At 38.1% G+C, this 26,172-nt stretch overlaps 1 protein-coding gene across 1 annotated transcript in view; it reads left to right on the forward strand.

Annotated features, from left to right (window-relative positions):
* Window positions 1–26,172, forward strand: part of unc79 (UNC-79 domain-containing protein) — a 1,277,183-nt gene that overhangs the window by 999,238 nt on the left and 251,773 nt on the right. Inside the window, exon 48 of the mRNA XM_090395893.1 lies at window positions 3,209–3,298. Within this exon, the coding sequence (XP_090252019.1) occupies window positions 3,209–3,298 (90 nt within the window). The remainder of the gene's footprint in view (window positions 1–3,208; window positions 3,299–26,172) is intronic.

A 26,172-nucleotide genomic window follows, 5' to 3' on the forward strand; every position in this document is an offset into this window, starting at 1 on the left:
AAATCTATTCCTTGTCTACCTGATAATAACCCCTGACCAGCTTATATGTCTCAATCATATCCCCCCCCTCCTCTTATTCAAGAGGCTCTGCAACTTACATTCTCTCAATCTGTCCTCGTACTCCACATTCCAAAGACCACTGACTACCTTTGTGAATATTTTTGTACTCTTTCCAACATAACCTCATCACCATGAAAACCTGGCAACCAAATCTGTGCACGATAATCCATATGAGTCCTGATCAAGGTCTTATACAATGGAATTATAACCTCCCTATTTCTGCCTGTCAGGGTTCTCCACATCATTGCCATTATTTAATGTGATGTCTTCACAACTTGTGCAATGTTGCTCCTGAATTTCAGGTCCTTGTCCACCATCACTCCTAGATCTCTCATATCCTCTACTTCTGTTAAAGTTTCCCCACCAAGTGTATACTTTGCATCCCATCGTTGTTTACCAAATCTCAAGACCTTACACTTAGCAACATTGAATTGACAGTTCCACTTACCTGCCCATTCATGCAATCTATTCAAGTCCACTTGTAAGGCATTAACATCAGCCTGACTGTGCATTGCTCTCTTCAGTTTTTGCATCATTCACAAAGAGTTGGATATCACTAGTTAAACCCAACCCAATATCATTAACATACAAATTGAGCAACAATGGCCCCCAAAACTGAACCCTGTGACACACCACTGGTGACCTTCCTCTTTCGAGATACTGCACTCCCATATACAACTTTCTGATACCTATCTGACAGCCAGTCACTGATCCTGCACACAAGTCTGTTATCCAATCCCATCTGCTTCAATTTATCAATTTAAGAGCTTATCATGTGGCAGTCTATCAAAAGCCTTTGCAAAATCCAAGTACACCACTGTATATATTCATCTTCCTTGTCCAAGGTATTTGTCACCTTGTTATAGTATAGTTAGTGAAACATGATCTCCTCTTAACAAACCTATGCTGATAACCACAGAGAATACTGCTGATATCAATCCATTTCTGTATCCTACTTCTCACTAATCTCTCCAGGACCTTCACCACAACTCCAGATACACAGATTGGCCTATAATTTGAAGCTACAGCCTTATCACAATCTTTATGCACTGGAACAGTTTTGCCATCCTTCAACTCCCTTGGAACCTGTGCTGTTGCAAAACTCTTATTAAACAGGCATGCCAATGCCACTGTCAGTTCTCTAGAACATTCCCTTAAAATGCATGGCGATATGTCATCAAATCCCATTGCCTTATTAACATGAAGGTTATTTATTTCCTCAAATACCTCCTGCTCACTCACAATTAAGCTATCCTCTCCTATGACCTCTACACTTAAGTTCTTCATGATTCCACCCTGATCAGGATGAACACGCTTATAAATTGATCACTGAATACCTCAACAGTGTCTTCTGCAGCAGTTACCATTCTACCACTTTCATCCCTTAACTTCACCTTTCCATTATCATTCTTCCTTTTACTTGCCACATGTCTAAAAAAACTCTCTATTGTTTTTCTTAGCCTAATTTGCCAATTTCTGTTCATTCTCTACTTTTGTTTTCCTTACTAAATGAGTCACTCTCCTGACTTGTTCTTTATATTCTTCATGTGACTGATTACCATTATTCATCTTGTACTTCCTTCAAATTACTTTTTCCAGATTTCATACTTAAGCTCCACATTCATCCATTTTACACCTGCCTTATTCAGCCTTTTGGCCTTTGGGATACTGTACATTGATGCTGTTATGTATTTCTTTGTAAGTTCCCATGCAGCATTTATTTCCTTACTGCTCAACTCCTCGTTCCATGTTGTAGCTCAAAGTTGCCTCCTAAGCATGTCATAATCACCAGCCTTATAATTCCACATATATCCTTTCCTTGCAAAAGTCTGTATATGACTAGCCACAACACAGATGATTACTTCATGATCACTTTCACCAACTGGAGGAAAATGTGAACCCCCCCCCCCCCCCTCTAACAATTGCATCCTCTGATGAAATGATGAGATCTAGAACTCTTGATCTTCGTGTACCTTTCTTTATGTGCTGCCTGGGATAGTTATCTCTCAAGAACTCTAGAAATTCATTTTCCTTATTCCCACATGCTATCTCTTCATTCCAATCTCTACTACTATAATTAAAATCACCTATAATAATTACCCTTCCTTTATTCACTAATCCAAGTTGTTTATACATTTCTTCATCACCACCTTCCACATTCCCAGGCCTATAGCAACATCCAACTAAATATGTCTTCCTCTCAACCTCCACGTTACACCACACTGCCTCATAACTATTGCTAAACTATTTCCCCCTTTCATGTCTACCTTATGTGGACTTAATTCCCCTGCTATCATCAGCAGCACTCTCCCGCCTTCCTGTCCTTTCTATCCTCATGAAAAATACTGTTCCCTTCCATTTCTATTCCGTTATGATATCATCTTCATTCAACCATGTTTCACTTATTCCAATGATTTCGGAGTGAATAAACTCAATCACTGAAACCATTTCATCTCCTTTATTTCTGATACTTCTGGCATTGTAAACAAACACAACAGTTCATTTTTAGGTCTATAGCCAGTCCTATCCAAGCCATATGCTGGTTGTGATCAACATATGGCTTGGATCCCCACTACACCTGCCAAATCACCTTTATCACCACTTACCACATATACCTGCTCAGTCTCCACTTCTCCACCCACGTTGCAATATACTCCATCTTCTTTACAGGGTTTCTCACTATTGTGGCTTTTTAAATCATTAGCAATCGAGTAGTCTGATAAGTACATTTAGAAAAATATATTTGTCTGGAACTAATGGATAAGTACATTTAGAAAAGTAGATTGTCTGGAACTAATGGACTGAATGGTAACACCTGATAAATCAGGTGTTACCATTCAGTCCATTAGTTCCAGACAATCGTTGTTGTTGTTGTTGTTAGAAAGACTGTATAACAAAGGCCATGAAAGGCTTACTCTTCAACCAAATTTAAATAGGAATAACTACCTAAAACTTTCTTCCTTAATTTCCCCCCCCAACACGCACACACGCAGAGTTACATTTTTTACCAACTTAATGCATTTTCATTATACATCCTCAGTGTATTTGGAGAGTTCTCATATGTCCTTTAAATGATTTAGTATTTTATTTATATAATATAAAAGGTGACTGTGATATATCAATTAATAAAAGATACTTTTGCCTACAGTATACTACTGCTGCCAGTGAGTGCATGAGACAGTATTTGAATGATGCCCTTGAATTCGTAGCAGATGTTCACACACTGAGCAAAATGAAGGTATGCTTTTCTTTATTCTTTATAAGCGTTATATATATATATATATATATATATATATATATATATACACACACACACAGGTAGTTCTCACTTTACGAATTCCTGCTTTGCAATTTTTTTGTGGGGGGGGGGGTCAGAATTTTTTGAAGAATCTTTTTAAATTTAAATTTTTCTTATGTTATTTTTTAAATATGCAAATCTTTCGCCAGTAAAGATTTTCTTATGATTTAATATTCATTTTATATTTATTTATTAATTTTTTATATTTATAAATTCTTTCTTACAAACCTAACTCTCAATTATAGTATTATTTCTAAAGCAAATAAACTCCTGCTTTATGAATTCCTGATTTACAAATGGTTGCCAAGAACCAATTAATTCGTAAAGGTGGGAACTACCTGTATATATATATATATGTACATACAGAATATATATATATATATATATATATATATATATATATCACAAGACATTGTCATCATCATCATCAAATTCCTGCCATGTATCCTCAAGGGGTGTACAGGATATGATAGTACTACATGAAAAAAATTACATCATTATTAATTTCCTATCTACAATTTTCCTCCAAATCAGTCTGTTACTTGTCAAGACTCCAACATTATCAGATCTTATATTTCTATCGTCTAAGGCACTTTGTACCGTATCAATCCACCTATATCTTGGTCTTCCTCTGGGTCGTTTTGCTGCCAACCTGGCAGAGAACACTTGTTTTGCTAATCTTTCCTCGCCCATTCTGTTTAATTTCACAAGACATTGTCACATATATATATATATATCACAAGACATTGTTGATATATATAATAAGACCTTTGATGAATGATGATTTTCACTTTGTTTAGCATGAAACCACCACTCAACTCATAGAAGGCCCAAAGAGTGCCTGATTGGTTAGCATATCTGCTTTTCAACCAAAAGGATGTGGGTTCGAATCCCACCATGGATATGCATGTTTGTGATTGTCTGTGGAAAATACTAGTGATGATGGTGGTGGTGGTGGTGGGTCAGTAGATGCCGTTGGTGTAGTTGGAGATTTGAGTGGTGGAGACAGAGAGCTGTAGAGTAGGTGCACTTCCTTGATGAGTCCTTGGACTCCCTGGAGGTGTCACTTAATAATAATAATAATAATAATAATAATAATGGAGGTATCAGGAATAATAATAAAATAATAATAAAAATTACTGTTTAATCTGTGATAACATTTGCTGATTAGTTAAGTATTATATAATCCACAGCATTATTGTTCTGTAGGTTTATAATCTTTCATGGGCAGAATTATCATAAAAAACACAGTGATCTCTAAATTATCTGACTTTTCCAATGACTGGCACATTACTAGAATTCCAGGGTCAATTAACTGACCCTGGAATTCTAGTAATGTGCCAATTAACTTCTAGTACTGCACTATATAATTGTGCCTTCAGTTATTTGACTGATTGGCAAATTGCTTTCCTGCTGTAGTCAGATAATTCAGGGATTACTTGATGTATGTATGTGCGTGTGTGTGTGTGTATTATTTGTATGAAGATTGACTCGGTTTATGAACATGTTCAATAATTTTAATGACTTAAACCCTGAGATAATGAAGAATAAAAAGTTTAATACAGACACAACTAGTTTCGTTGATAAGCCAACTTCGTCAGGTGTCAAAGAACAAAGATATATACAAAAAAGACTGACAGAAACATTACACACTACAACAACAGAACTATCAAAAAAACTACAGTTAAGTTCAAATTGGAGTCCGCGCTTCAGTTCTAGCTACATTTATATGCATTCGTGTTATACGCATCTCGCGAGAACGCCAGCACTGAACAGCAGAACTATGTGAATCTTGCAAATTGTAGCTTAGGTTGTTATTCATGTGGGTAGAATCAAGGGTGATTTCTTTTGACTCCAGGATACGTCTTTCAAATTCATCGTAACATTTGTGAATATTAGAAGTTTGATTCCAGTCTATTTGGTGTTGGTGGCCTTCATCAGAGATTACAGAGAACAAGACATGGCTGGCAAGCGTACTGACTAGGATTCTATTATAAGAGATGTCTCTTTTGTGCTCTTCAAGATAGAGAAAGGTTAATTTTTCAGTTTGTCCATAGTAAGGTTTACCACAATTATAAATAATTCTGTATACTCCTGGGAACTGAAGACGGTGATATTTTTCTTTTGGCTGAATAAAGATAGATCAGAGTTTAGGTAAAGCAGAGAAGCACATTTTGATGTCAAACTTTTTTAAAATTCTAGCCAGTTTGGATGAGAGGGAACTAATGTAAGGCAAGGAGATGTAATCTCTGGTGGTAATAGAATCTTCATTAGTTTGTTGATGATGGTAAAAAAGAAGTTTCTCAATACTTTTTGGCATGAATCCATTATTGACAAAGGTCTTTTTGAGGAAATTAAGTTCATTTTGAAACTCTTCGTCGTCTGATAATAAGGATCTGGCCGATGTGCAAGAGTAGATATAATTCCATATTTCTATCGAGGAAAGTAGTGAGAGAATGCGTGGTGTTAGTTTCCTGAAGATTGAAATTTTAATTTTATCACTACTCCTGGTTAACTTTATGTCTAAAAAAGAAAGACAATTGTTAACTTCTAGCTCAGAGGTGAATTTGATGTTGTGATGAAAGTTATTTAGATGATTTAGGATGTCAAGGGAAGTAGTGAGAGGGTGCGTGAAAATATCTATCTGTATGTGTCGGTTTCCTGAAGATTGAAATTTTAATATTATCATTACTCCTGGTTAGTTTTATGTATAAAAAAGAAAGACAATTGTTAACTTATAGCTCTGAGGTGAATTTGATGTTGTGATGAAAGTTATTTAGATGATCTAAGAAAACTTTGAGGAGGGCCATGTTCCCATATAGAACATGGTCAATAAAGAAAAACATCATCAATATAACGGAGCTAGATTTTGGGTTTCAGTGTGGCCAAACAAATTGCTTTTTACTTCCAAGTCTTCGAGAAATATGTTTGCTAGCACTGGGGAAAGCGGAATACTCATGGTTAGACTGGTATTTTGTAGCTACTTCGAATCTGAAGTAGCCTAAGTTGACACAATGAGTAAGTAAAGTGAAAAGCTTCTTTGATAATTTGTTCTTGAGAAGAGTGGGAATCTCCTGAGTTGGTACATTTAGCTGTGAGATGTTTTAAGAAGGAGGTGAGATATTTAGATAAATTTTATGTGGGCGAGTTACAAGAGAGCTACATAATACGACCAACAATCTTCTAAAATCAACGTTGGAATTACCAAGGAATATCCGCCTTTCGCTCAGATCCGTTCATCTTCCTATCCCACGGTTGTATGGCCTTCCTAAGATTCACAAAATAAATACTCTCTTAAGACCCATAGTTGAAGGCATCGACTCGCCCACATAGAACTTATCTAAATATCTCGCCTCCTTCTTAAAATATCCCCTCCATGTGGGGCACCTGTTTGTGGTGGAGGGAGCCTCCCAGTGATGGTACTGGCCCTCTTCATTCTTCTTCTTTTTCTTTGCTTTTCTTCCTATATTCTTTGCTCTACTTCTCCTGAGTCTTTTTCCAGACCACCATCACTTGGATCCAATGCCCTGCCATGTTTGCCGTGCGGTGCGACCCGTGGACATCCGGAAAGGGGGAATCCTGGTAGTCTTGCACTACTTTGGCCCCTGCTTCGGCAAGACGGGTGGTCCTGGATGGCCCAGCCAAAATCAATCGGCTAGTGTACTTGCTTGCAAGGGTCATCGGTGTTGCAGTAAGTCTCTAACCCCCATGGTCTAGGGTCAGGATCCTAGACCTCCTGCAGTGCCGGTGTCCAGAATGGCCCTGCGTTCTGCTCCTGCATGCAGTCTTTGCTTGCCAGGTAATGGGCATCCATGTGTGGCTCCGTGGTGGGTGGGGAGCTCTGGCACCGAACTTAAAACTCCTCAAGTGTGAATCCTTCATCCTCAAATGTTTCAGGGACCCTAACAAAGTCCCAATCTAGTACTGATACTCTAGATACAGCATATGGAAACAGAAGCAAGAAACAAAAGATATTGGATACTAACATAAATGTACCGACCTTTTTTAGTCATTCATGCAACAGTGAAAAAAACAATTGGGAAAATGTCACCCTTCTTTATCCAAAAAGGTTTAGGAAGACTGACAGGACCTCCGAAAACTGTCAAGAAATTGCGTTCTGGTGATATCCTCGTGGAAACAATGTGTAAACAACATTCCAAGAAACTATTGAGAGCAACGACAATGGGTGGAATATAAATTGCAGTAACACCTCACAGAACACTCAATTCCAGTAGAGGAGTGATATCAGAATGGGATCTCCTTGATGTTCCTGATGAGGAGATATGTTCAGAGCTTAAAGATCAAGGAGTGATGAGTGTGAGGCACATCCTGATACGTAGGGATGGTCGCCTAGTCTCAACCAAGAACATCATCCTTACTTTTGATACACCCAGGCCTCCGACATCTGTAAAAGCAGGGTATCTCAGCTGTCCTGTTAGAATGTACATCCCTAACCTGCTGAGATGCTTTAAATGTCAAAGATATGGATATACTCAAACTGCCTGTCATGGTTCTACTACCTGTGCCCAATGTGGTAGTAAAGAACATGATAATAAATCTTGCTATGAAATAAAAGCTAAATGTGCCAACCGTCAGGGAGATTATCCAGCTTACTATTGTGCATGTCAGAAATGGAAAGATGAAAAAGAGATACAAAAAATTAAAACTGAACAAAACATAACATATCAGGATGCAAAAAGAAAGCTGGCCATCATTACACCTGTTCTGCAATCCTCTTATGCTGAAAAAGTAACAATTAAAAAAGTGCCAACAGCAACTCAAACATGTATGTCTATTCCACCATCTGATAATTTCACCATACCTGAACTTTATTATCGTAAGTGCTTCTCTGTTGAGCACATTAATCACAGGACCTATGGCCTTACTCCAGAGACTTCTTCAAAAATGGTCCCATTCGATGAAAACTCACCTGTCAAAAAATTATGGCGGAGACATCACTTAAAGAAAAACCACCAGACACTTGCACAGAAAAAATAGATTCCTCGGTACCCACTGAAAGCAAACTAAACATACCAACTGATCCTAACACATTTAATGTTTTGAACACTCTACCAGAGGAAGAGATGGACACTGGCTATCCATACTTCCCTAAAACAGTGGATAAATATAAATCTGACAAAGGTAAGCCCTCAACCTCCCGAAAGACAAGTCAATAAAATCAAGACAATAGGAAAATTTTTACAATGGAACTGTCGTGGGATTCACCAGAATATTGACGATATCAAGATGTTGTTGCAGAAACACAAACCTTTCTGTTTCTGTCTACTTGAAACGTACTTAAGACGCAATGAGGACCGTACCTTTAGAAATTTCACTGTTGTACGAAAGGACAGAACTGGAGGTGGTTCTGCTCATGAAGGAGTAGCTATCCTAGTAGGCAGTCATATTCCTTTCCATCAGGTCCAACTTAATACTTCTCTGGAAGCAGTAACGATTCGCTTCTCTGTGGGATTTCTTATTACAGTATGTTCAATTTATTTACCACCAAATGCCGAGTTAAGTGAAATTAATCTTGATAACCTTATCTTGCAACTGCATGAACCCATACTTTTGATGGGTGACTTTAATGGTCACAATACCCTATGTGGTAGTGCCAACACTAATAGACAAGGTCGAATCATCGTAAGAATTCTTGATAATAATAACCTCTCACTTTTAAATAATAAGCTCAATACTTTCTTCCATATGCCTTCCCGTTCATATTCTGCAATTGATCTTACAATCTACTCCCCTTCCATTCTTCCACTACTCACGTGGGACATTAAAGAGAAAGAGAACATATATGGAAAATTGACCAGGCTGACTGGAACACTTTCTCTCATCTTGCAATCAAATTTAATGCTGTTGCCATCTGTCAAACACCTATCAATCTTCTTCTTCTTCTTCTGCAGCTTCTCCCACTTAAGTGGGGTCACTGTTTGTTATGAGTCTCCTCCACACCTTCCTGTCTTGGGCTGTCACCACATCCAAGTTCTTCATCTTCAAGTCCTCTTCTACCAGCTCCCTCCATCTCTTCTTTGGCCGCCCACGCTTCCGCCTTCCTTGCACATCCATCTGCATGACCCTTCTTCCCACATATTCGTCCTCCCTCCTCATCACATGACTAAACCATTTTCGCTCCTAAGTTCATAACTTTCACTGTTCCCCTGACATAGTCATTTCTCAGATGATCCTTTCTGGTCACACCGCACATCCACCTAAGCATTCTCATCTCTGCTACTTCCATCCTGCTAATGTTATTTTTCTTCAGGGCCACAGTTTCTATAGCATATGTCATAGCTGGCCTCACTACTGTCCTATAAAGTTTGCCTTTCAGATTGATCGGCACCCTCTTATCGCATAACACTCCAGCCATCTCCCTCCAGTTCCTCCAACCCGCTTGTATCCTGCATCCCACTTCCTTCTCAGCTCCTCCATCTTCTTCCACTGTTGAACCTAAGTATCTAAAGTCTCTCACCTTCCTAATGACATTTCCTTCCAGCTCACGATCTGTCTCCTGGCCACCGCCCACTGCACAACACATATACTCTGTCTTACTTCTGCTCAGTCTCATGCCTCTCTCTTCCAGTACTTTTCTCCATCTTTCCAGTTTAGTTTCCGCTTGAATCTACACACAGCAAGATGTCATCTGCATACAACATTGTCCAAGGTGCATCTTCTCTCACCTCCTCTATTACCACCTCCATCACAATATTAAACAGAAATGGACTTAATGCTGACCCTTGATGCAAGCCAACTGTTACTTGAAAACTTTCTGTCTGTCCCAAACAGGTCCAAACACTTGTCTTCACATTTCTGTACATTTCCCGCACCAACCTGACATATTTCTCCAGCACCTTCTTCTCCCTCAGACACCTCCAGACTTCTTGCCTTGGCACTCTATCGTATGCTTTCTCCAGATCAATAAATACCAGATGTAGCTCCCTTTGTTTCTCTCGATATTTTTCCATCATCTGTCGTAACCCAAAGATAGCATCTGTTGTTGATCTACCAGGCATGAAGCCAAATTGTTCCTTTGCAATCTCCACCTCCTCCCTCAATCTACCATCAAGAACCCTTTCTAGGATCTTCATTGTGTGGGACATCATCTTTATTCCTCTGTAATTTTTACAGTCTTGTGCATCCCCTTTACCCTTGTAGATGGGAACAAGAGTACTTTCCCTCCATTCCTCAGGTATATTTTCCTGTTGGCAAACTTTCATGAACAGGTCCCACAGCAGGTCAATTCCCTCTTCCCCTAGTGCCTTCCATGCCTCCACTGGAATTCTGTCGAGGCTCACTGCTTTTCCATTCCTCATCCTCTTCATGGCCTCCGTCACTTCCATTCTACTGATGTTCTGCACCATCTCCTCTGTGAGTCCTTGCATTTTCCTCATTCAGAAGTCCCTCAAAGTATATTTTCCATCTGTTTCTTATGTCCACATCCCTCCATAATACTCTTCCTTCAGCATCTTTGATCTGCCTCACATGTAAGATGTCCTTAGCTGCTTTATTTCTACATTTCGCTAGTTGGTAAATTTTTCTCTGTCCTTCCTTTGTTTCTAATTGATCATACAGATCTTGATATGCCATGGCCTTCGCCTGTGCCACAACTCTCTTGGCTTCTTGCTTTCTCTCTTTGTACACCTATCTGTCCTCTTCCACTCTTGACTCATCCCACTTCTGCTTTGCCTTCCTCTTAGCTGTCACTGCCACTTGTACATCATTATTCCACCACCAACCCTCCTTCTGCTCTCTAATCTTTCCAGATGTCTCACCAAGCACCTCGATTGCACAGCTCAGGATTACTTTTGAATTATGTTTCCACCAATCTTGTACACTTTGCAGTCCATCCGAAATCCTCTCTAACACTCTCCCCCTAAAACGATTCCTCACACTCTCCTCTTTTAAGCGAAACCACTTAATTGTCTTCATCCCATGGCAACCAGAAGTTCTTATCTTCGATCTTATTTTAAAGTCTGCGCACAGCAGTCGGTGTTGTTGTGCTACTTGATCTGTTGGAATTACTTTACAATTTGTCACAACCTTAAGATGTTTTCTTCTAGTCGAAATGTAGTCAATTTGTGAGCTGCTGTTACCACTTCTAAATGTTATCAAATGTTCTTCCCTCTTGAAAAAAAACGAGTTCACAATTGCCAGATCAAACGCTACTGCAAAGTCCACAACCCTCTCTCCTTCCTGGTTCATCATTCCCACTCCGTGGCCACCATGCACCCTTTCACAGTCTCTATTCTGTCTTCCTATGTGCCCGTTCAAGTCTTCTCCGACAATCACCATCTCATTTTCTTCCAATTCCCTCATTTCTTCATCTAACACGTTCCAGAACTCATCTTTTTCCTCTACTGTACAACCAACTTAGGTGTCATTTTCATTGTCATTTACCGCTTCATTGATAGGTGTCAAACACCTATCAATGAAGCGGTAAAATATATAACAGAATGCATTGTCCAGGCAGCAACAGCCTCCATTCCAAAAACATCATCTCAGTTTCCAATCTATCCAAAGCCTTGGTGGAACCCAGAGTGTCAGACAGCCAAAAGAGATCAACACAGAGCTTGGGGCATATTTCGTAGATACCTCACCATATCAAACTTAATAGCTTTCAAACGTGCTCAAGTCAAAACACGTTATATAAGATGTCAGAGTCACTGTCTATTCCTTCCACTATTGGTCAAAGGGGTACATTCATAAATAATGGCTATAACAAAAATACTATTAATAAAATACTCCATAAAACAACAACAAAAACGAATCTAGATTACAGTAAAACCATAGCCATCCCACACATTAAAGGGTTATCAGGAAAAAATCAACAGAATCCTACAACATTATAACTGCAATGCCACCTTTAAACCACCCACTAAACTTAAAACCATATTCAACTCCTCTAAGGATCCTCTCCTCCCATTAGCACATCCTGGAGTCTATTGCATCCGCTGCACCTGTAACTTGCCATACATTGGGGAAACAGGACGAACAATTCCTATACGCAAGAAAGAACACATTAGACACATTAAATATACCCATTATGGTGAAGCAGGCCTCTCAGACCACGCACTCAACACCTTACACCAAATCAACTGGAAAAGCACCTGCTCTTTACACCGCACAAAAACCTGGTATGAAAGGAAATTCAAGGAAGCCTGCGAAATCCTGATAAACCACCCAAATATCAACAATAAAGATGGCATGAAAATTCCAAGGATCTGGATGGCACACATTCAGCCTACCTAGTCAGGACTCTAGCCAGTCTTCAGCTAGTATTAGAAACCATTCCATACCAACTGGCTGGAATGTACATGATGTTAATATATGTATATAGATAGATACTTGTTGTTGTGCCCAATGTATTTCTACAACCAACAGATAACACCAATAATAGGACTCTAGCGTTGATAATTTTTTTTTTTTTTTTTTTTTTTTTTTTTTTTTTTTTTAACCAGAGGTCAGGCCAACAATTGTTGTAGCAGTTGGTCAGTGTCTTTAACAAACCAGTTTGATTGTAGTGTAGCTTGTTTTCTGTGTATAATTGTATGCTCCAGAATATGACCTAGACATAAAGGTCGAAACGTTGAATGTAGATTTTAGTTATATTAAACTAAAGTTTTTATTCAAGCACGGTAGTTATCTCCATAATTTTCAAAAATGCATTCAGATCACCGTGTAAGTTTAAAAGAAAGGATTCAGTTTTATTTCCCTTTTTATATATGTGCATGATGAGAGCTCTCCTCCAATCATCTGGAATTCGTTACTCCATCCAGGCCTTCTGAAGTATGCAGTGCAACCACTGTAAGACTTTTATAACTCCATACTTGAGCATTTCTGGTCAAATATCATCTACTCCAACTGCCTTTCCACATTTCAGGCTTTTGTTAGCTTTTTCTACTTCAAGTGTGGATATGTATTCCAGATTGCAAGCCTTTTGAGTATTTTTTACCACTGTGCTGTCACTGATTGTTTCATTAGCATTTTTTAAAATAATTACTCCATACATCAAGGATATCTTTTTCTCCAGTTTTCATGTCACCTTTATCATCTCTAATTCCTTTTACAGCACTCTTTCCTCCATTTCTGAGCTTTTTCAACAGCCTCCAGAATATTTTGCCACCTTCCTGATATTTATTTTCTTTGTTTTGCCAAAGTCTTCCCATGACTTGTGTTCAATTGTTTAGCTTTCTTTATTATTATTATTATGTGACACCTCCAGGAAGTCCAAAGACTCATCGAGGGAGGGCACCTGCTCTACAACCCTCTGTCACTCATCCACCAACTACAGTGATCTACTCTGCAGCTACACCAACAGCATCTACCATCCCACTAGTATTTTCACAGACAATCACAAACATCCATGCCCATGGCAGATATGCTAACCATTCAGTCAACCTGGCCAGCATTCTTACGATGTTCAAACATTCTTACATTTGTCTCTTTATTCTCTGACTTATATGCCAGGAACTATCGATATGTTTTCTTCTTTTCCTTCACTGCCTCTTTAACTTCCTGTGTCCACCATGGAGTTCAGATTTTTCTATCCTTGAAAAGCACCTCACCACATGCCTCTCTGACTGAATCAATCAATGTTTTCTTCGGTGCTTGCCACTGAATCTCCAAGGTTTAGTTCCTGTTCCCAAACTCTCTTATTTTTACTTAATCATGTTTGTGTATTTTTGTCTACATTTCACATCTGAGAGCTGCTCAACTTTTATTCACTTTAAGACTTTCTTACATGTTCTTCTTTTCAATATGAAATTCACTTTTATCCTGCTCAAGACTAAATTGTGATCACTTCCAATTTCAAATACTCTGTACTCATTAGTGTCCTGCACCAGTGGAAAAAACGTCACTATCAACAATAACGTAGTCTATGAGAACTTCTCTTATTCCTTGCCTCTTCTCTCCATGTGAATTTGTGTACATTTTTATGTTGGAACATTGTGTTAGTAATACCCATTCCATGTCTTGAGAAGAAATCCAACAGGTATTTGCCATTATTATTAGCTTTGCTCTTTTCTCCTAATTTTTCTAAAATAGTTTTGTATGTCTGAAAATCATTTCCTACTCTGCTATTTAGATCCCCACCAAGGACCAAATTTTCCTTTCTCAATTGGTCATTTGCTTTCTCTAAAGAATCAACAAATTCCTCCACTTCTACCTTAGTAGAACTTTCTGTGTGACTATAGGCACAAATAAGTCTCATTGTCCAGTTCCCCCATTCTGATATTTGCACACATTACTTTACTTGATATTGCCTACATTCAAGAAGATTATCCTCATATTTAGTGTTGAATACTGTAGCTACTCCTTCTTTTCCCCTGATTGTTATTGCCTGAATATAACATTTGGTATTTATTGCTTAGAATGATCTCACCAGTTTTTGTCTTTTGTTTTGTTTTGTTTTGTTTTGTTTCAGTCATGAAACAAAATGTTATTATGTCAATCTGGTACATATCTGATTCCTCAGCCTACTCCATTTCTTTGCCATTCACGCTTCTTATGTTGATAGTACTGATCTTGAAGTCTGTTGATGTTGAGTTGGGATGTGTTCCAGAATTTGTTACAGTAGGTGACTTTTTGCTTTTGCCCTGGTTACCTGACGTAAACAATGGGAGGCTTGTTATCTGGGCGACACCCTAGCTGGAATGAAATTCTGCTTGTATCATCATTTTACAATTTGGTTTAAGCCAATAAGAATACAATTTGGTTGGCTAAATTCCAAATGGCCAGCCCCCTTCTCGTTTGTTCAGTGTCCAGGTTGATTCTTAACAGGATGCACCATGAGAAAGTGAGAATTGAACATTACTATTATTATTATCATCCCAAGATTCCCATGGAGTCAAAAATTCATCTAGGAGGTCCTCTCATAGACACAGCTCATCATATCATACCTTAAACACACTCAAATTCTCTGCAGACACCACACTCTCAGGCATGACATTCCAATCACTCACAACTCTGCATGCAAAAAAACCTGCTTCTCACTCCCCTCCTTGTACAGATTCCAGGGATGACCTCTGGTTCTCCCCTATTCTCTCATCATTTGCTGTAAAAGCTCTTCAATATTGATCCTATAACAACCCTTTACTAACTTGTTGATCTCTATCATATCACCCCTCTTCACATTAGGTCAGAAATCCTGTTCAGTTTCTGCATTTCTTTAAAGGCTATGTGGATGTCTTTTCTCAGTTATACAGCTTTGACTCATAAGCACCCCAAGATTACACATCCATTTCACAAATTATTCTTCAAACTTTATGATATTGTATGATTTAGGTATTTTTTTAAATGCTTCCCATGCTCTGTTGATATTCTTCCTATCCCAAACCAGTATCAGTGAATAGAATTCAGCATACTCTACACTTTGTCATAATTTCCTGCTTTGTAGTTCAGCATTTAACCTTGTCTGAGTTGAACATTCCTAAACTTTGCTATTTCCCAAGTGAGTACCATATGATCGCTGTCGCCATCCACAACAGAATAGTTACATCTTTAACTGAAACCTCTCTGACACCATAATCAAATGTAATGCTCTTTGACCTTGAGTTCCTTCTGTCACTGCTTGAAGACGTCTCTCAAAAACTCAATAAATTCATTTTCATTCTTTTCATTAGATTTGATACTGCTACAAAAATCACTATTTGGATTATTAAAGTCCACTCATTATGATTATTCTTTTTGCTCCCATCATCTTTATTTGGTGATGCATTTCTTCATCACTAGCAGCCAATCCACTAAGTCTGTAACACCCCAATATGTATTTGTTCTATTTGATTCCACATGAAAAAAAACTGATACTAATATTAGTCACAGGTCTCAGCACTAACTAAATTCAAGTTATCTACTATCATTAGCAGCACACTACTCCTCTTCAACTCTCTCTGCCCTTTCTGAAAATAATGTATCCTTTACACTTAATATCAGTATGTCTGCTTGTGATAGCCTGTCTCACTAATGACTACAATCTCTGGTCCCGACATATTGATGAAGGCAACAACTTCTACCCCTTTGTTTCTCATACTCTTAGCATTCATTTACATAATGAGCTACTTTCATCCGTTTTTGTATACTCTTGTCTGTAGCCTGTGTGACACATCTGGACAACTTAACAGCTCTTTGTTGTTATCTAACATCTTATTTATGCAGACATCTTTGCACATGTTTGATGGGGCCAAACCAGATAAACACAACATTGTTCTCTACTTGTAATCATTTCCATGATAATGCCCATCATTAACACAGTTACTCTTACACGCATTCTCACCATTCCACCTATTGTAATTTAGTTTCTCTGACTCTCTGGGTTAGATCTCATACCAGTTAATACTTCTTCAAGACTCCTGATACCAAATGCATTCAAGTGTAGGCTGTCCCTATTATACAAATCCATTCTTCCCTCAAACTCACTTCACATATCCATTCCTTCTACACAGCTTACGCATCAAATTGTTTGCCATCATAGCTCTTCTTCTTAATTTATTTCTATCATATCTAGATAATATACTTAGGATTTTCACTTTCTCACTCTTCATTCTTGCTTCTTATATATAAATTTATATTTCTGTATATACAGGTAGTTCTCACTTTACGAATTTTTCAGATTGGAATTTTTATTTAAAATTGTGCACAGCGAAACCAATTAGGGGCATGTACAGGGAATTACACAGTATGTAATGACATAATAATCAGTTAGAACGAGCTTCAGTCACTCACGAGCCTTGCCGATACAAGTGTGTTATTCGTAGTTTTCTTCAGTTGCACCTGATTTTTTTTTATTTTGTTTTCTTTTTAACTATAGCTCTTTCACTTTTCCAACGATGTCAAAATGAAGCAACAGTGCAAGACAAAAATGAGCAAAAGAAACAAAGAAAAGCAATTACGTTAGAGAAAAAAATATGAAATTATTGCAATGTTTAAAGCACATTATCTCAAAGAGACTTTTGAAATGGTAATACAAGCAACTGATAAAGATGGAAACTTCTCTGTCTAAGAGTTTTGGAAGAGATTCAACATTTTAGACCCAATTTGGGAAATGCAGAGTGCCTGGCATAAAGTTTCCAAACAAAACTATGAAAGGAATATGGCATAAACTGTGTCCTTAATTTAATAATAATTTTGAAGGCTTTGAAGACCCAACAAAGATTGTGAATTCTGAAACTCAAGTGATCTTAGGAATGACTAACCAGTTGCAAATGAAAGTTTTGGAAAGGGGTGTTAATGAGCTGCTTCAATCTCACATTATGGAACTCTCACCCACTGATCAGGGTGCGCGGCAGCTAGGTTCTCGTTCCTGCACCCATTAGGGGAAGCTATAGCTGCTATCAACCAAACGCAAATGATTGAACTAAAATGCTCCCAAATATCTGCCCTGAAGGATCCTACCTGGGGCTAGGCCTAAAAATAATATCATTTAATATTGAAGGTTTCTCCAGTGTCAAGCAAGATCTCATTGCAAATATTTGCAGAGATAATGACTGTGATGTGCTCTGCCTGCAAGAAACTCACAGAGGAGAAGGTGCTGTAAGACCTTACATCCATGGCATGAAACTCATCAAAGAAATACCTCACGATAAATATGGTAGTGCAATATTTACAAAAGAGAACTTGATCCCATCGTCCATTGACTCAACGAACAACAGAAACATTGAGATTATTACAATCACATTTAAAAATAGCTCAATCACCTCAGTCTATAAACCACCAGAAGAAGCTTTTTCCTTCCCGGACATCCTCCTCAATAATAATGCATACATGACTAATGTTGTATTAGGTGAGTTTAACAGCCATAGTGTTAACTGGGGTTACACAAAGTCCAACGAAGATGGAGAATTTGTTGAAAAATGGGCTGAAAACCTTTCTCTAAACCTGATACATACCTGATAATCCAAAACTCTGTGCTTCTTTCAACAGTGGCAGATGGAAGCGAGATTATAAACCTGACCTCATATTTGTTAGCTCAAAAATATCCAACATTTGTGTTAAAAAGGTCTTAAATCCGATTCCACATACTCAACATAGACCTATAATCAGTGGTGAGCTATAAGGGGCTCGCAGGGCCCTTTGTTAAATTTTTCTCAAATTTGCGAGCCCCTTGTTCTTCTTGTTTACTTTTTTATTTAAAAAAAAAATCTTTTTTTGAAACATATTAAGCGACAAAAATTAGTCTATTCGGCAGTGTATAGATTATTTGGAATTATGGTTTCAACTCCTTTATAACGAATGCACCCAATTTTGAAAATAAAATAAGCGCATGTGTTATCTTTACCCTTCTCCCTTCTGGTAGCCATTCGTATGGTAAAACCAGTAGCCAATCAAATGTTTTATAAAAGATTTCATTCTTATTATGTTTTGATAGTTAAAAATGTTTTTCTTATGTAAGATAAATTTACACAGTTGATTGTGTGCAAATATTTCATGTTTAGATCATGAAATACTTGTTTAAAAATGATAGCCTTTAGAGGTTCATTGTCCTCTAATACTTCTTGATTGGAATTTGTACATAAGCTGTATTGATAAAAGTTTTTGTGTGAAATATGGCTCTTTTTTTTTCTTTTTTTTTTCTCGACAATGCGAGCCCTTTGTTAAAATTTCCATGGCTCACCACTGCCTATAATGCTTCAATTTAACCCAGCAATTGTCTAAAACAGTCCCTTACAGATTATTTAATTTCCAAAAAGCTAATTGGAAGGGTTTCATGGAAGATCTCAACTGCTCCATAGAACAAGTCCCTCCAAACCCTCAAGAGTATCCTAACTGAATTCATAAAAATACTGAGGAAAATCTCCACCAAACATATCCCCCGAGGATACCGCACAAACTACATTCCAGGCCTTTCCAGTGACATACAAGCCCAGTATGCTGATTACTTACAACTTTACAACACCAACCCCCTTCTCAGAAGAGACTATCCAAGCAGGAGAAAAATTATGCTCCAAGATGGCAGAGGAAAGCCATTCCTCATGGGAAAAAAGAAATAGAAGCCCTTGATATGACCCATAGCAGCAGAAAGGCATGGAACTTCATCAACAGAATTAGGAAGGATTTCACTAAGCCATATGAGCATCTGCAGGTAACAGCTAACCAAATTGCTCACCAGCTGCTGCTGAATGAAACATTCCCTAAAAAGCACACAAAAAAGAAGATACTTAGAACCCCAAGTGAGAAACAAAATACGATTAACTCAGATTTCACCATCACTGAACTCAACGCTGTCATAAACCTATTAAAACCCAGAAAATCTGCAGGCCTTGGTGATGTCTGTAATGAACAGATTAAACATTTTGGAAACAGGACTAAAGAGTGGTTATTAAACCTATACAACACTTGACTCAGAACCCTAAGGATACCAACTATCTGGAGGCATGCCAAAGTGGTGGCCTTTCTGAAACCAGGGAAAACTCCAACAGAAGCAAAAAATTACAGACCTATATCACTACTCAGCAACCTCTTTAAACTCTATGAACAATTAATATTGACTAGGCTACAACTCCTAATCGAACCCCATCTTATTGCTGAGCAGGCGGGCTTTAGACCAGGCAAATCCTGCACATCACAAATTCTCAACCTCACTCAATATATAGAAAATGGTTATGACCATTTTCTATATATTCTCATATGGAATAAGAGAGAAATTAGTCAGAACACTAAATTAGCTGTATACAAAACAGCTGAGTCAGCTGTCTTGTATACAGCTGAGAGCTGGGTCAGAAGTAAAACACTTGACCAAAGATTAGAGACCGCAGATATGAGAGTCCTGAGAAAGATTAGAGGAGTGAACAGATGGCATCAATGGTAATATCATATTAAAAACGATTATATTAGGAAAGAACTTGACATTGTCAGCATCCAGGAATGCGTTAGCAAAGCTAATCTCAGGTGGTATGGTCACTTAAACAGAATGGGCGAGGAAAGATTAGCAAAACAAGTGTTCTCTGCCAAGTTGGCAGGAAAACGACCCAGAGGAAGACCAAGATATAGGTGGATTAATACGGTACAAAGTGCCTTAGACGATAGAAATATAAGATCTGGTAATGTTGGAGTCTTGACAAGTAACAGACTGAGTTGGAGGAAAATTGTAGATAAGAAGTTAGTAATGATGTAAATTTTTCATGTAGTACTATCATATCCTGTACACCCCTTGAGGGTACATGGCAGGAATTTGATGATGATGATGATGAACTAGAGACTATCACATTGTCATCCTGATCCAGTCACTCTTGGAAAACAGATTCTTTTACGTGGACATGTAGGGTTAGGAAGAGCTGCTGGCACCTCCAAAAAAATGTCCTCCCAGGGAAGTGTGTTATCACCATTACTTTTCAATATCTACACAGGTACTAGAAATTTTATCTATGCTGACGACCTTGCCATAGCTACTCAATCAAAAAATTTCAAGTCTGTTGAAACTACTCTATCACTTGCCTTAAATAGTCTAACCACATACTATACCAGCAATCAGCTAAAACCAAATCCCCTTGGTATCTCAGACTGGCCTTTTCCCCCTTAACAATAAGGAGGCCAACAGGAAGCTACAGATATCTTGGCTCTAAAATAGAACATTCCTGGGACCCAATCTACCTTGGTGTGACTCTAGATCACACCCTCTCATATAAAACCCACATAGAAAAAAGAAAGGCAAAAGTGAATGCAAGAAACAATATACTATTGTTGGATTCTGAATATATAGAGATTGGAGTAATTGTTATTTGCTTCAGAATCCAACATGATCTTCCATTACATAGGCTAGACTTGTAATTAATAATTAATGTAAATCACTTGTTATAATTGATATTCATGTAACTACCTTTAACTTTATTTAATATTTAATTATTTAATCAAAGATGTGTGTTAATAGTAATAAGATTGTATTAAATATTATTAAGCTATTTTATTTATTACTATATTAATATTATAAGAACTTGTATTTGATAATTTAACTGCGCAATAATTGAAATGTAAATGTTCTCTATTTATTCCTATTTGTAGAAGTTTAACATTATGCAATAGCTCAATTTTATTATGTTTTGTTTTGTTGTCATGGAGACGTATGTAAGTGAGCAAGTGCGAGTTTGGAACAGTGCGTGAGGAGAATGTTGAAAATTTATTGAAAAGAGTTTTAGTTAAAGAGATCACGAGAGCAATTTATTATTATTATTATTATTAAACAAGACCTCATGGAGTCAAAGACTCATCTAGGAGGTCCTTTTATCTTACACACACATCTCATCATACCGTGTCTTAAACACATTCAAACTACTTGCAGACACCACACTCTCAGGCAAGGCATTCCAATCACTCACAACTCTGCACGAAAAAAAACATGCCTCTCACTCCCTTACTCACACCCTCCTTATACAGTTTCCAGGGATGACCTCTGGTTCTCCCCTGATCTCCCACTATTCTCTGTAGAACTTCTCCACCATTGATCCTATAACAACCCCTTACCAACTTGTAGGTCTCTATCATATCTCCCCTCTTCCTTCTCTCCACGAGACTCTGCAAATTACATCTTTTCAATCTTTCCTCATACTCAACATTCCAGAGGTCAGAAACTACCTTAGTCAGTCGCCTTTGGACCCTTTCCAACATCTCTTCATCCTTCTGAAAACCCGGTGACCAAATCTGGGCACAATAGTCCAAGCGTGGCCTAATCAAAGCCTTATACATTGGAACAAGTATCTCCCTACTTCTACATGTCAGTGTCTTCCGCATCATTCCCAGAAGTCTTTGTGTTGTCTTCACAATTTTGGCGATGTGTCCCCTAAATTTTAGATCCTTATCCACTATCACCCCAGATCTCTTATTTCCTCTACTTCCAACAATATATTCTCACCAAGCATAAATTCTGCATCCCATCTTTGTTTTCCAAATTTTAAAACTTTACATTTTGCAACATTGAACTCACATCCCCATTTGCTTACCCAATCACTCAATTTATTCAAGTCTTCTTGCAAGGCCACAACATCTTCACTACTCTTTATGGTTCGTCCCAACTTTGCATCATCTGCAAACAACTGAATATCTCCATCCAAATCTTCACCAATATCATTAATATATAAGTTAAATAGTAATGGCCCTAAAACAGACCCCTGAGGCACTCCACTAGTGACTTTCCTTTTCCTGGATATTGCACCCCCATACACAACTTGTTGATACCTATCAGATAGCCAGTCTCCAATCCAATGCACTAATCTAATATCCAACCCCATCTGCTCTAGTTTGACTGTCAACTTATCATGAGGTACTCTATCAAAAGCCTTTGCGAAATCCAAGTATATTACTGTGTATCCTTCTCCTCTGTCCAAGGAAGCAGTCACTTTATTGTAATAAGTAAGTAGATTACTAAAACATGACCTCCCTTTAGCAAATCCATGCTGTCCATCAAAGATTATACCATTGTTGTCAACCCAACTGTGGATCCTAGTTCTCACAAGCTTCTCCAACAACTTAACCACAACACCTGACACACAGATAGGCCTATAGTTTGATGCTTGAGTTCGATCACCTCCTTTATGAAGTGGCACAATCTTGCCCTCCTTCCACTCTTTAGGAACTTGACCAAGTGCAAGACTCGTATTAAAAAAATATGTCAAGGCAGGTGTCAACTCTCTGGCACACTCCTTCAGAATACGTGGTGATATATTATCAAGTCCCACAGCCTTATTTACATCTAGTTTACTCAACTCCCCAAACACCTCTTGCTCACTTACAGTCAGTCTCTCCTCCCCATCATCAACTGCTCTTAATCTCTCCATGAAGTCACATTCACAAGATTGAAAGATCTTTATGAATTGCTCATTAAGTATCTCCACAACACATTCTGCAACAGCTGTCTTTATACCATTTCCTCCAATCAATGTCATCCTTCCATAATCATTCTTTCTTTTGCTGGCTACATATCAAAAGAACTCCCTAGGATTCTTTTTGGCTTCATTAGCTAACTGCTGTTCATACCTCTCTTTAGCTACTCTCACCAACCAAGTCACCCTCCTTGCCTGGTCTTTGTAGACCTCATGAAATTGGTTACTTCCACTTCTCTTATGCTGTCTCCACAATGCCTTTTTTTTCTGTATTGCATACTTAATCTCTTTATTCATCCATCTCACACCTACCTTATTTAACCTTCTCACCCGTGGTATACATTTAGACATTGCATCTACTAAATAGTTTTTGAAAATCCCCCAAGCTGCATTGATCTCTTTTCCAGCTAACTCCTCATTCCATGCTACATCTGCAAGCTGTCTCCTGAGCTCTTCATAATCACCCCCCTTGTAGTTCCACATATACCCTTTTTTCACAGGGGTCCTTGCACTGCTGGCAACCACCCAGGTAATCACCTCATGGTCACTTTCACCAATTGGTGGATGATTTGACACCTCATTTATAATTACATCCTCCGATGAGATGACCAAATCCAAGACCCTTAATCCTCGTGTGCCCTCTGTTACATACTGTCTGAGGTAGTTATCCCTCAAAAACTCAAGAAACTCATTTTCTTTACTTCCAGTCGCTATCTCTTCAATCCAGTCTATATTGCCATAATTAAAATCACCCATAATGATCACCCTTTTCTTATTTGCTTGGCTTATTTGACTATACATTTCACTATCACCACCATCCACATTACCAGGTCTATAACAACATCCCACCAAATATTTGATTCTATTCACCTCTATCTCACACCATACTGCCTCAAAACCACTGGCCCTATTTCCCTCTTGCATCTCTACCTTGTATGGACATAACTCTTTCTCTATCATCAATAGCACTCCCCCTCCCTTTTTATCCCTTCTATCCTCACGAAACACATCATACCTTTCCATCTCTATTCCTGTCAGGATGTCATCCTCATCTAACCATGTCTCACTTATTCCAACAATCTCTGGGTACACAGACACAATTAGTGCAACCATTTCATCCGCCTTGTTTCTTATGCTTCTAGCATTGGTATACAAACACAACAACTCATTTCTGGATCTACAGCTAGTTCCACTGATACCATTCACTCGATGTGCTCTCTCCATGCTGGACTGGGGCCATTTCTCTTTCTGCTTCTTCATTTTAGAACCCTTTGCAACAACATCTGTTTCCTCTTGATCCCTGGTCATCCCATTACTTTCCTGCCTACACATGCTCTCACCTCCTCTTGGAGCATCCACCTTTCTCACGCTGTGTATCCCTGTCCACCCTGGGCCTCCCCGTTTCCCAATTTAGGTGGGAAGAATGGATATATAAGCGAGGAACGCTGAAAATATTGAGAGAAGGTAAGAGAGAGAAGGAGATAGATAGGATACATAGAGAGAGAGAGAGAGAGAGAGAGAGAGAATTGGCATTCGGTTGGAATCGGAGTATTCAGCATTTGGGGAATCAGAGTGCAATATTAGAGAGTCGGCAATTCACTCAAGCAGCTAATTTAAGTCTACTAGTCGAGAAGCAGTTAGCTAATAAGTTGTAGAATAACAATTATAGCTACGGAAAACAGCTGAGAGACTATTAAATAGACTAGCGATACTTGAGTTGAGATTTAATTTCAGCGCCGACCTTTCAAGGACATACGGAACCTTAAAGCAAAGCACGATGTTACTAGAGAATAGTAGAGGCTGTAAAGTTGAAGTTTAACAATAGCTGTGTTTAGAATTATAGTGCCTAAAGAATTAATTGAATGCCGGTGGGATGGACAGCTGTGCATATAAAACTTCAAGTCAAGGAATTATTGTGTGTTACCTTAATTCATAAGTGATCAGTAGTACTTCATGCAAGAACGTTTGATTATGTGCATTGTAACCGTTGATTAATTCAGTTATTGCTTAGAAGATTTATTTCAATGAGTGCCGTTTATTGTATAAAGTGTTTACAGTTATAAAAAGTGTTTGTGTGTAAGTTGATGAAGAAAGAAGATTATCAGTAAGAACATTCCAACCATTAATATTCCTATGCAGAGATGTGAGTGTGTTTCATCCTAGAATTTCCTTATGTTAACAGTAACTATTGTGAAGATTAGCTGAAGTGTAAATTTATAAGTGTTTGCTTGTAAAGAGGTGTTACTGCGATTTTATTGTATTTGGAACTTAAGGAACTGTGAGAAGACTGAATTAGAGATAACAAATTTACCATTGTCTGAGTTTGTATGACAGTATTATCAGAAAGGCTGAAGTGTTTATAATAACTTAATTAGTGATTTGAACTTAAGTGTAAAATTTGTGATTCTAAGATTAAATGTTTGTTTTTGTTAATCAAGGTTGTATTTTGCCTGAATCTCTTTTACTGCACCGTTCATAAAATATTCGAACCAAAGCGGGTAAAATAAGTAAGTTAAATATACTCGGCCAGTATATATAATAACAACATATAAAGGAAGGGTAGTTGAAAGTTGGTTTATCTTCAGTTCTTGAACTAATTCAGATATAAAGTGGCGCAGTCTTTAAATATAAATTTTCTTTATATTTGAATTAGAAATCAACTTACAACTTATCAATTAGTTAAGAACATCGAAATAGTAATCATGTCAGATCCAAAGTATAGATTGAGAAGAAGTAGGATCCAACACTATTAAAGCTTACCTCCTCCAAATGGGGATGCAGACCCTAACACACTGAGATCTTCTACCTTGGCCCTTTACTATTCTTCTGCTGAATACGCCTGCCCAGTATGGTCCAGATCCTGCCATGCTGAAAAACTTGATCCAGCATTGAATGAAAGCTGCCGCTTAATTACAGGATGCCTGAAACCAATACCTCTAAAAGACCTGTATACTTTGGCTGGTATTGTTTCAGTCACCCCTATTATGCCAATCTGGTACT

Source organism: Typopeltis vanoorti, chromosome 1 (assembly GCF_054136105.1).
Source record: "Typopeltis vanoorti isolate ZY-2024b chromosome 1, IOZ_Tvanoo_1.0, whole genome shotgun sequence".
Taxonomy (NCBI): Eukaryota; Metazoa; Arthropoda; class Arachnida; order Uropygi; family Thelyphonidae; genus Typopeltis; species Typopeltis vanoorti.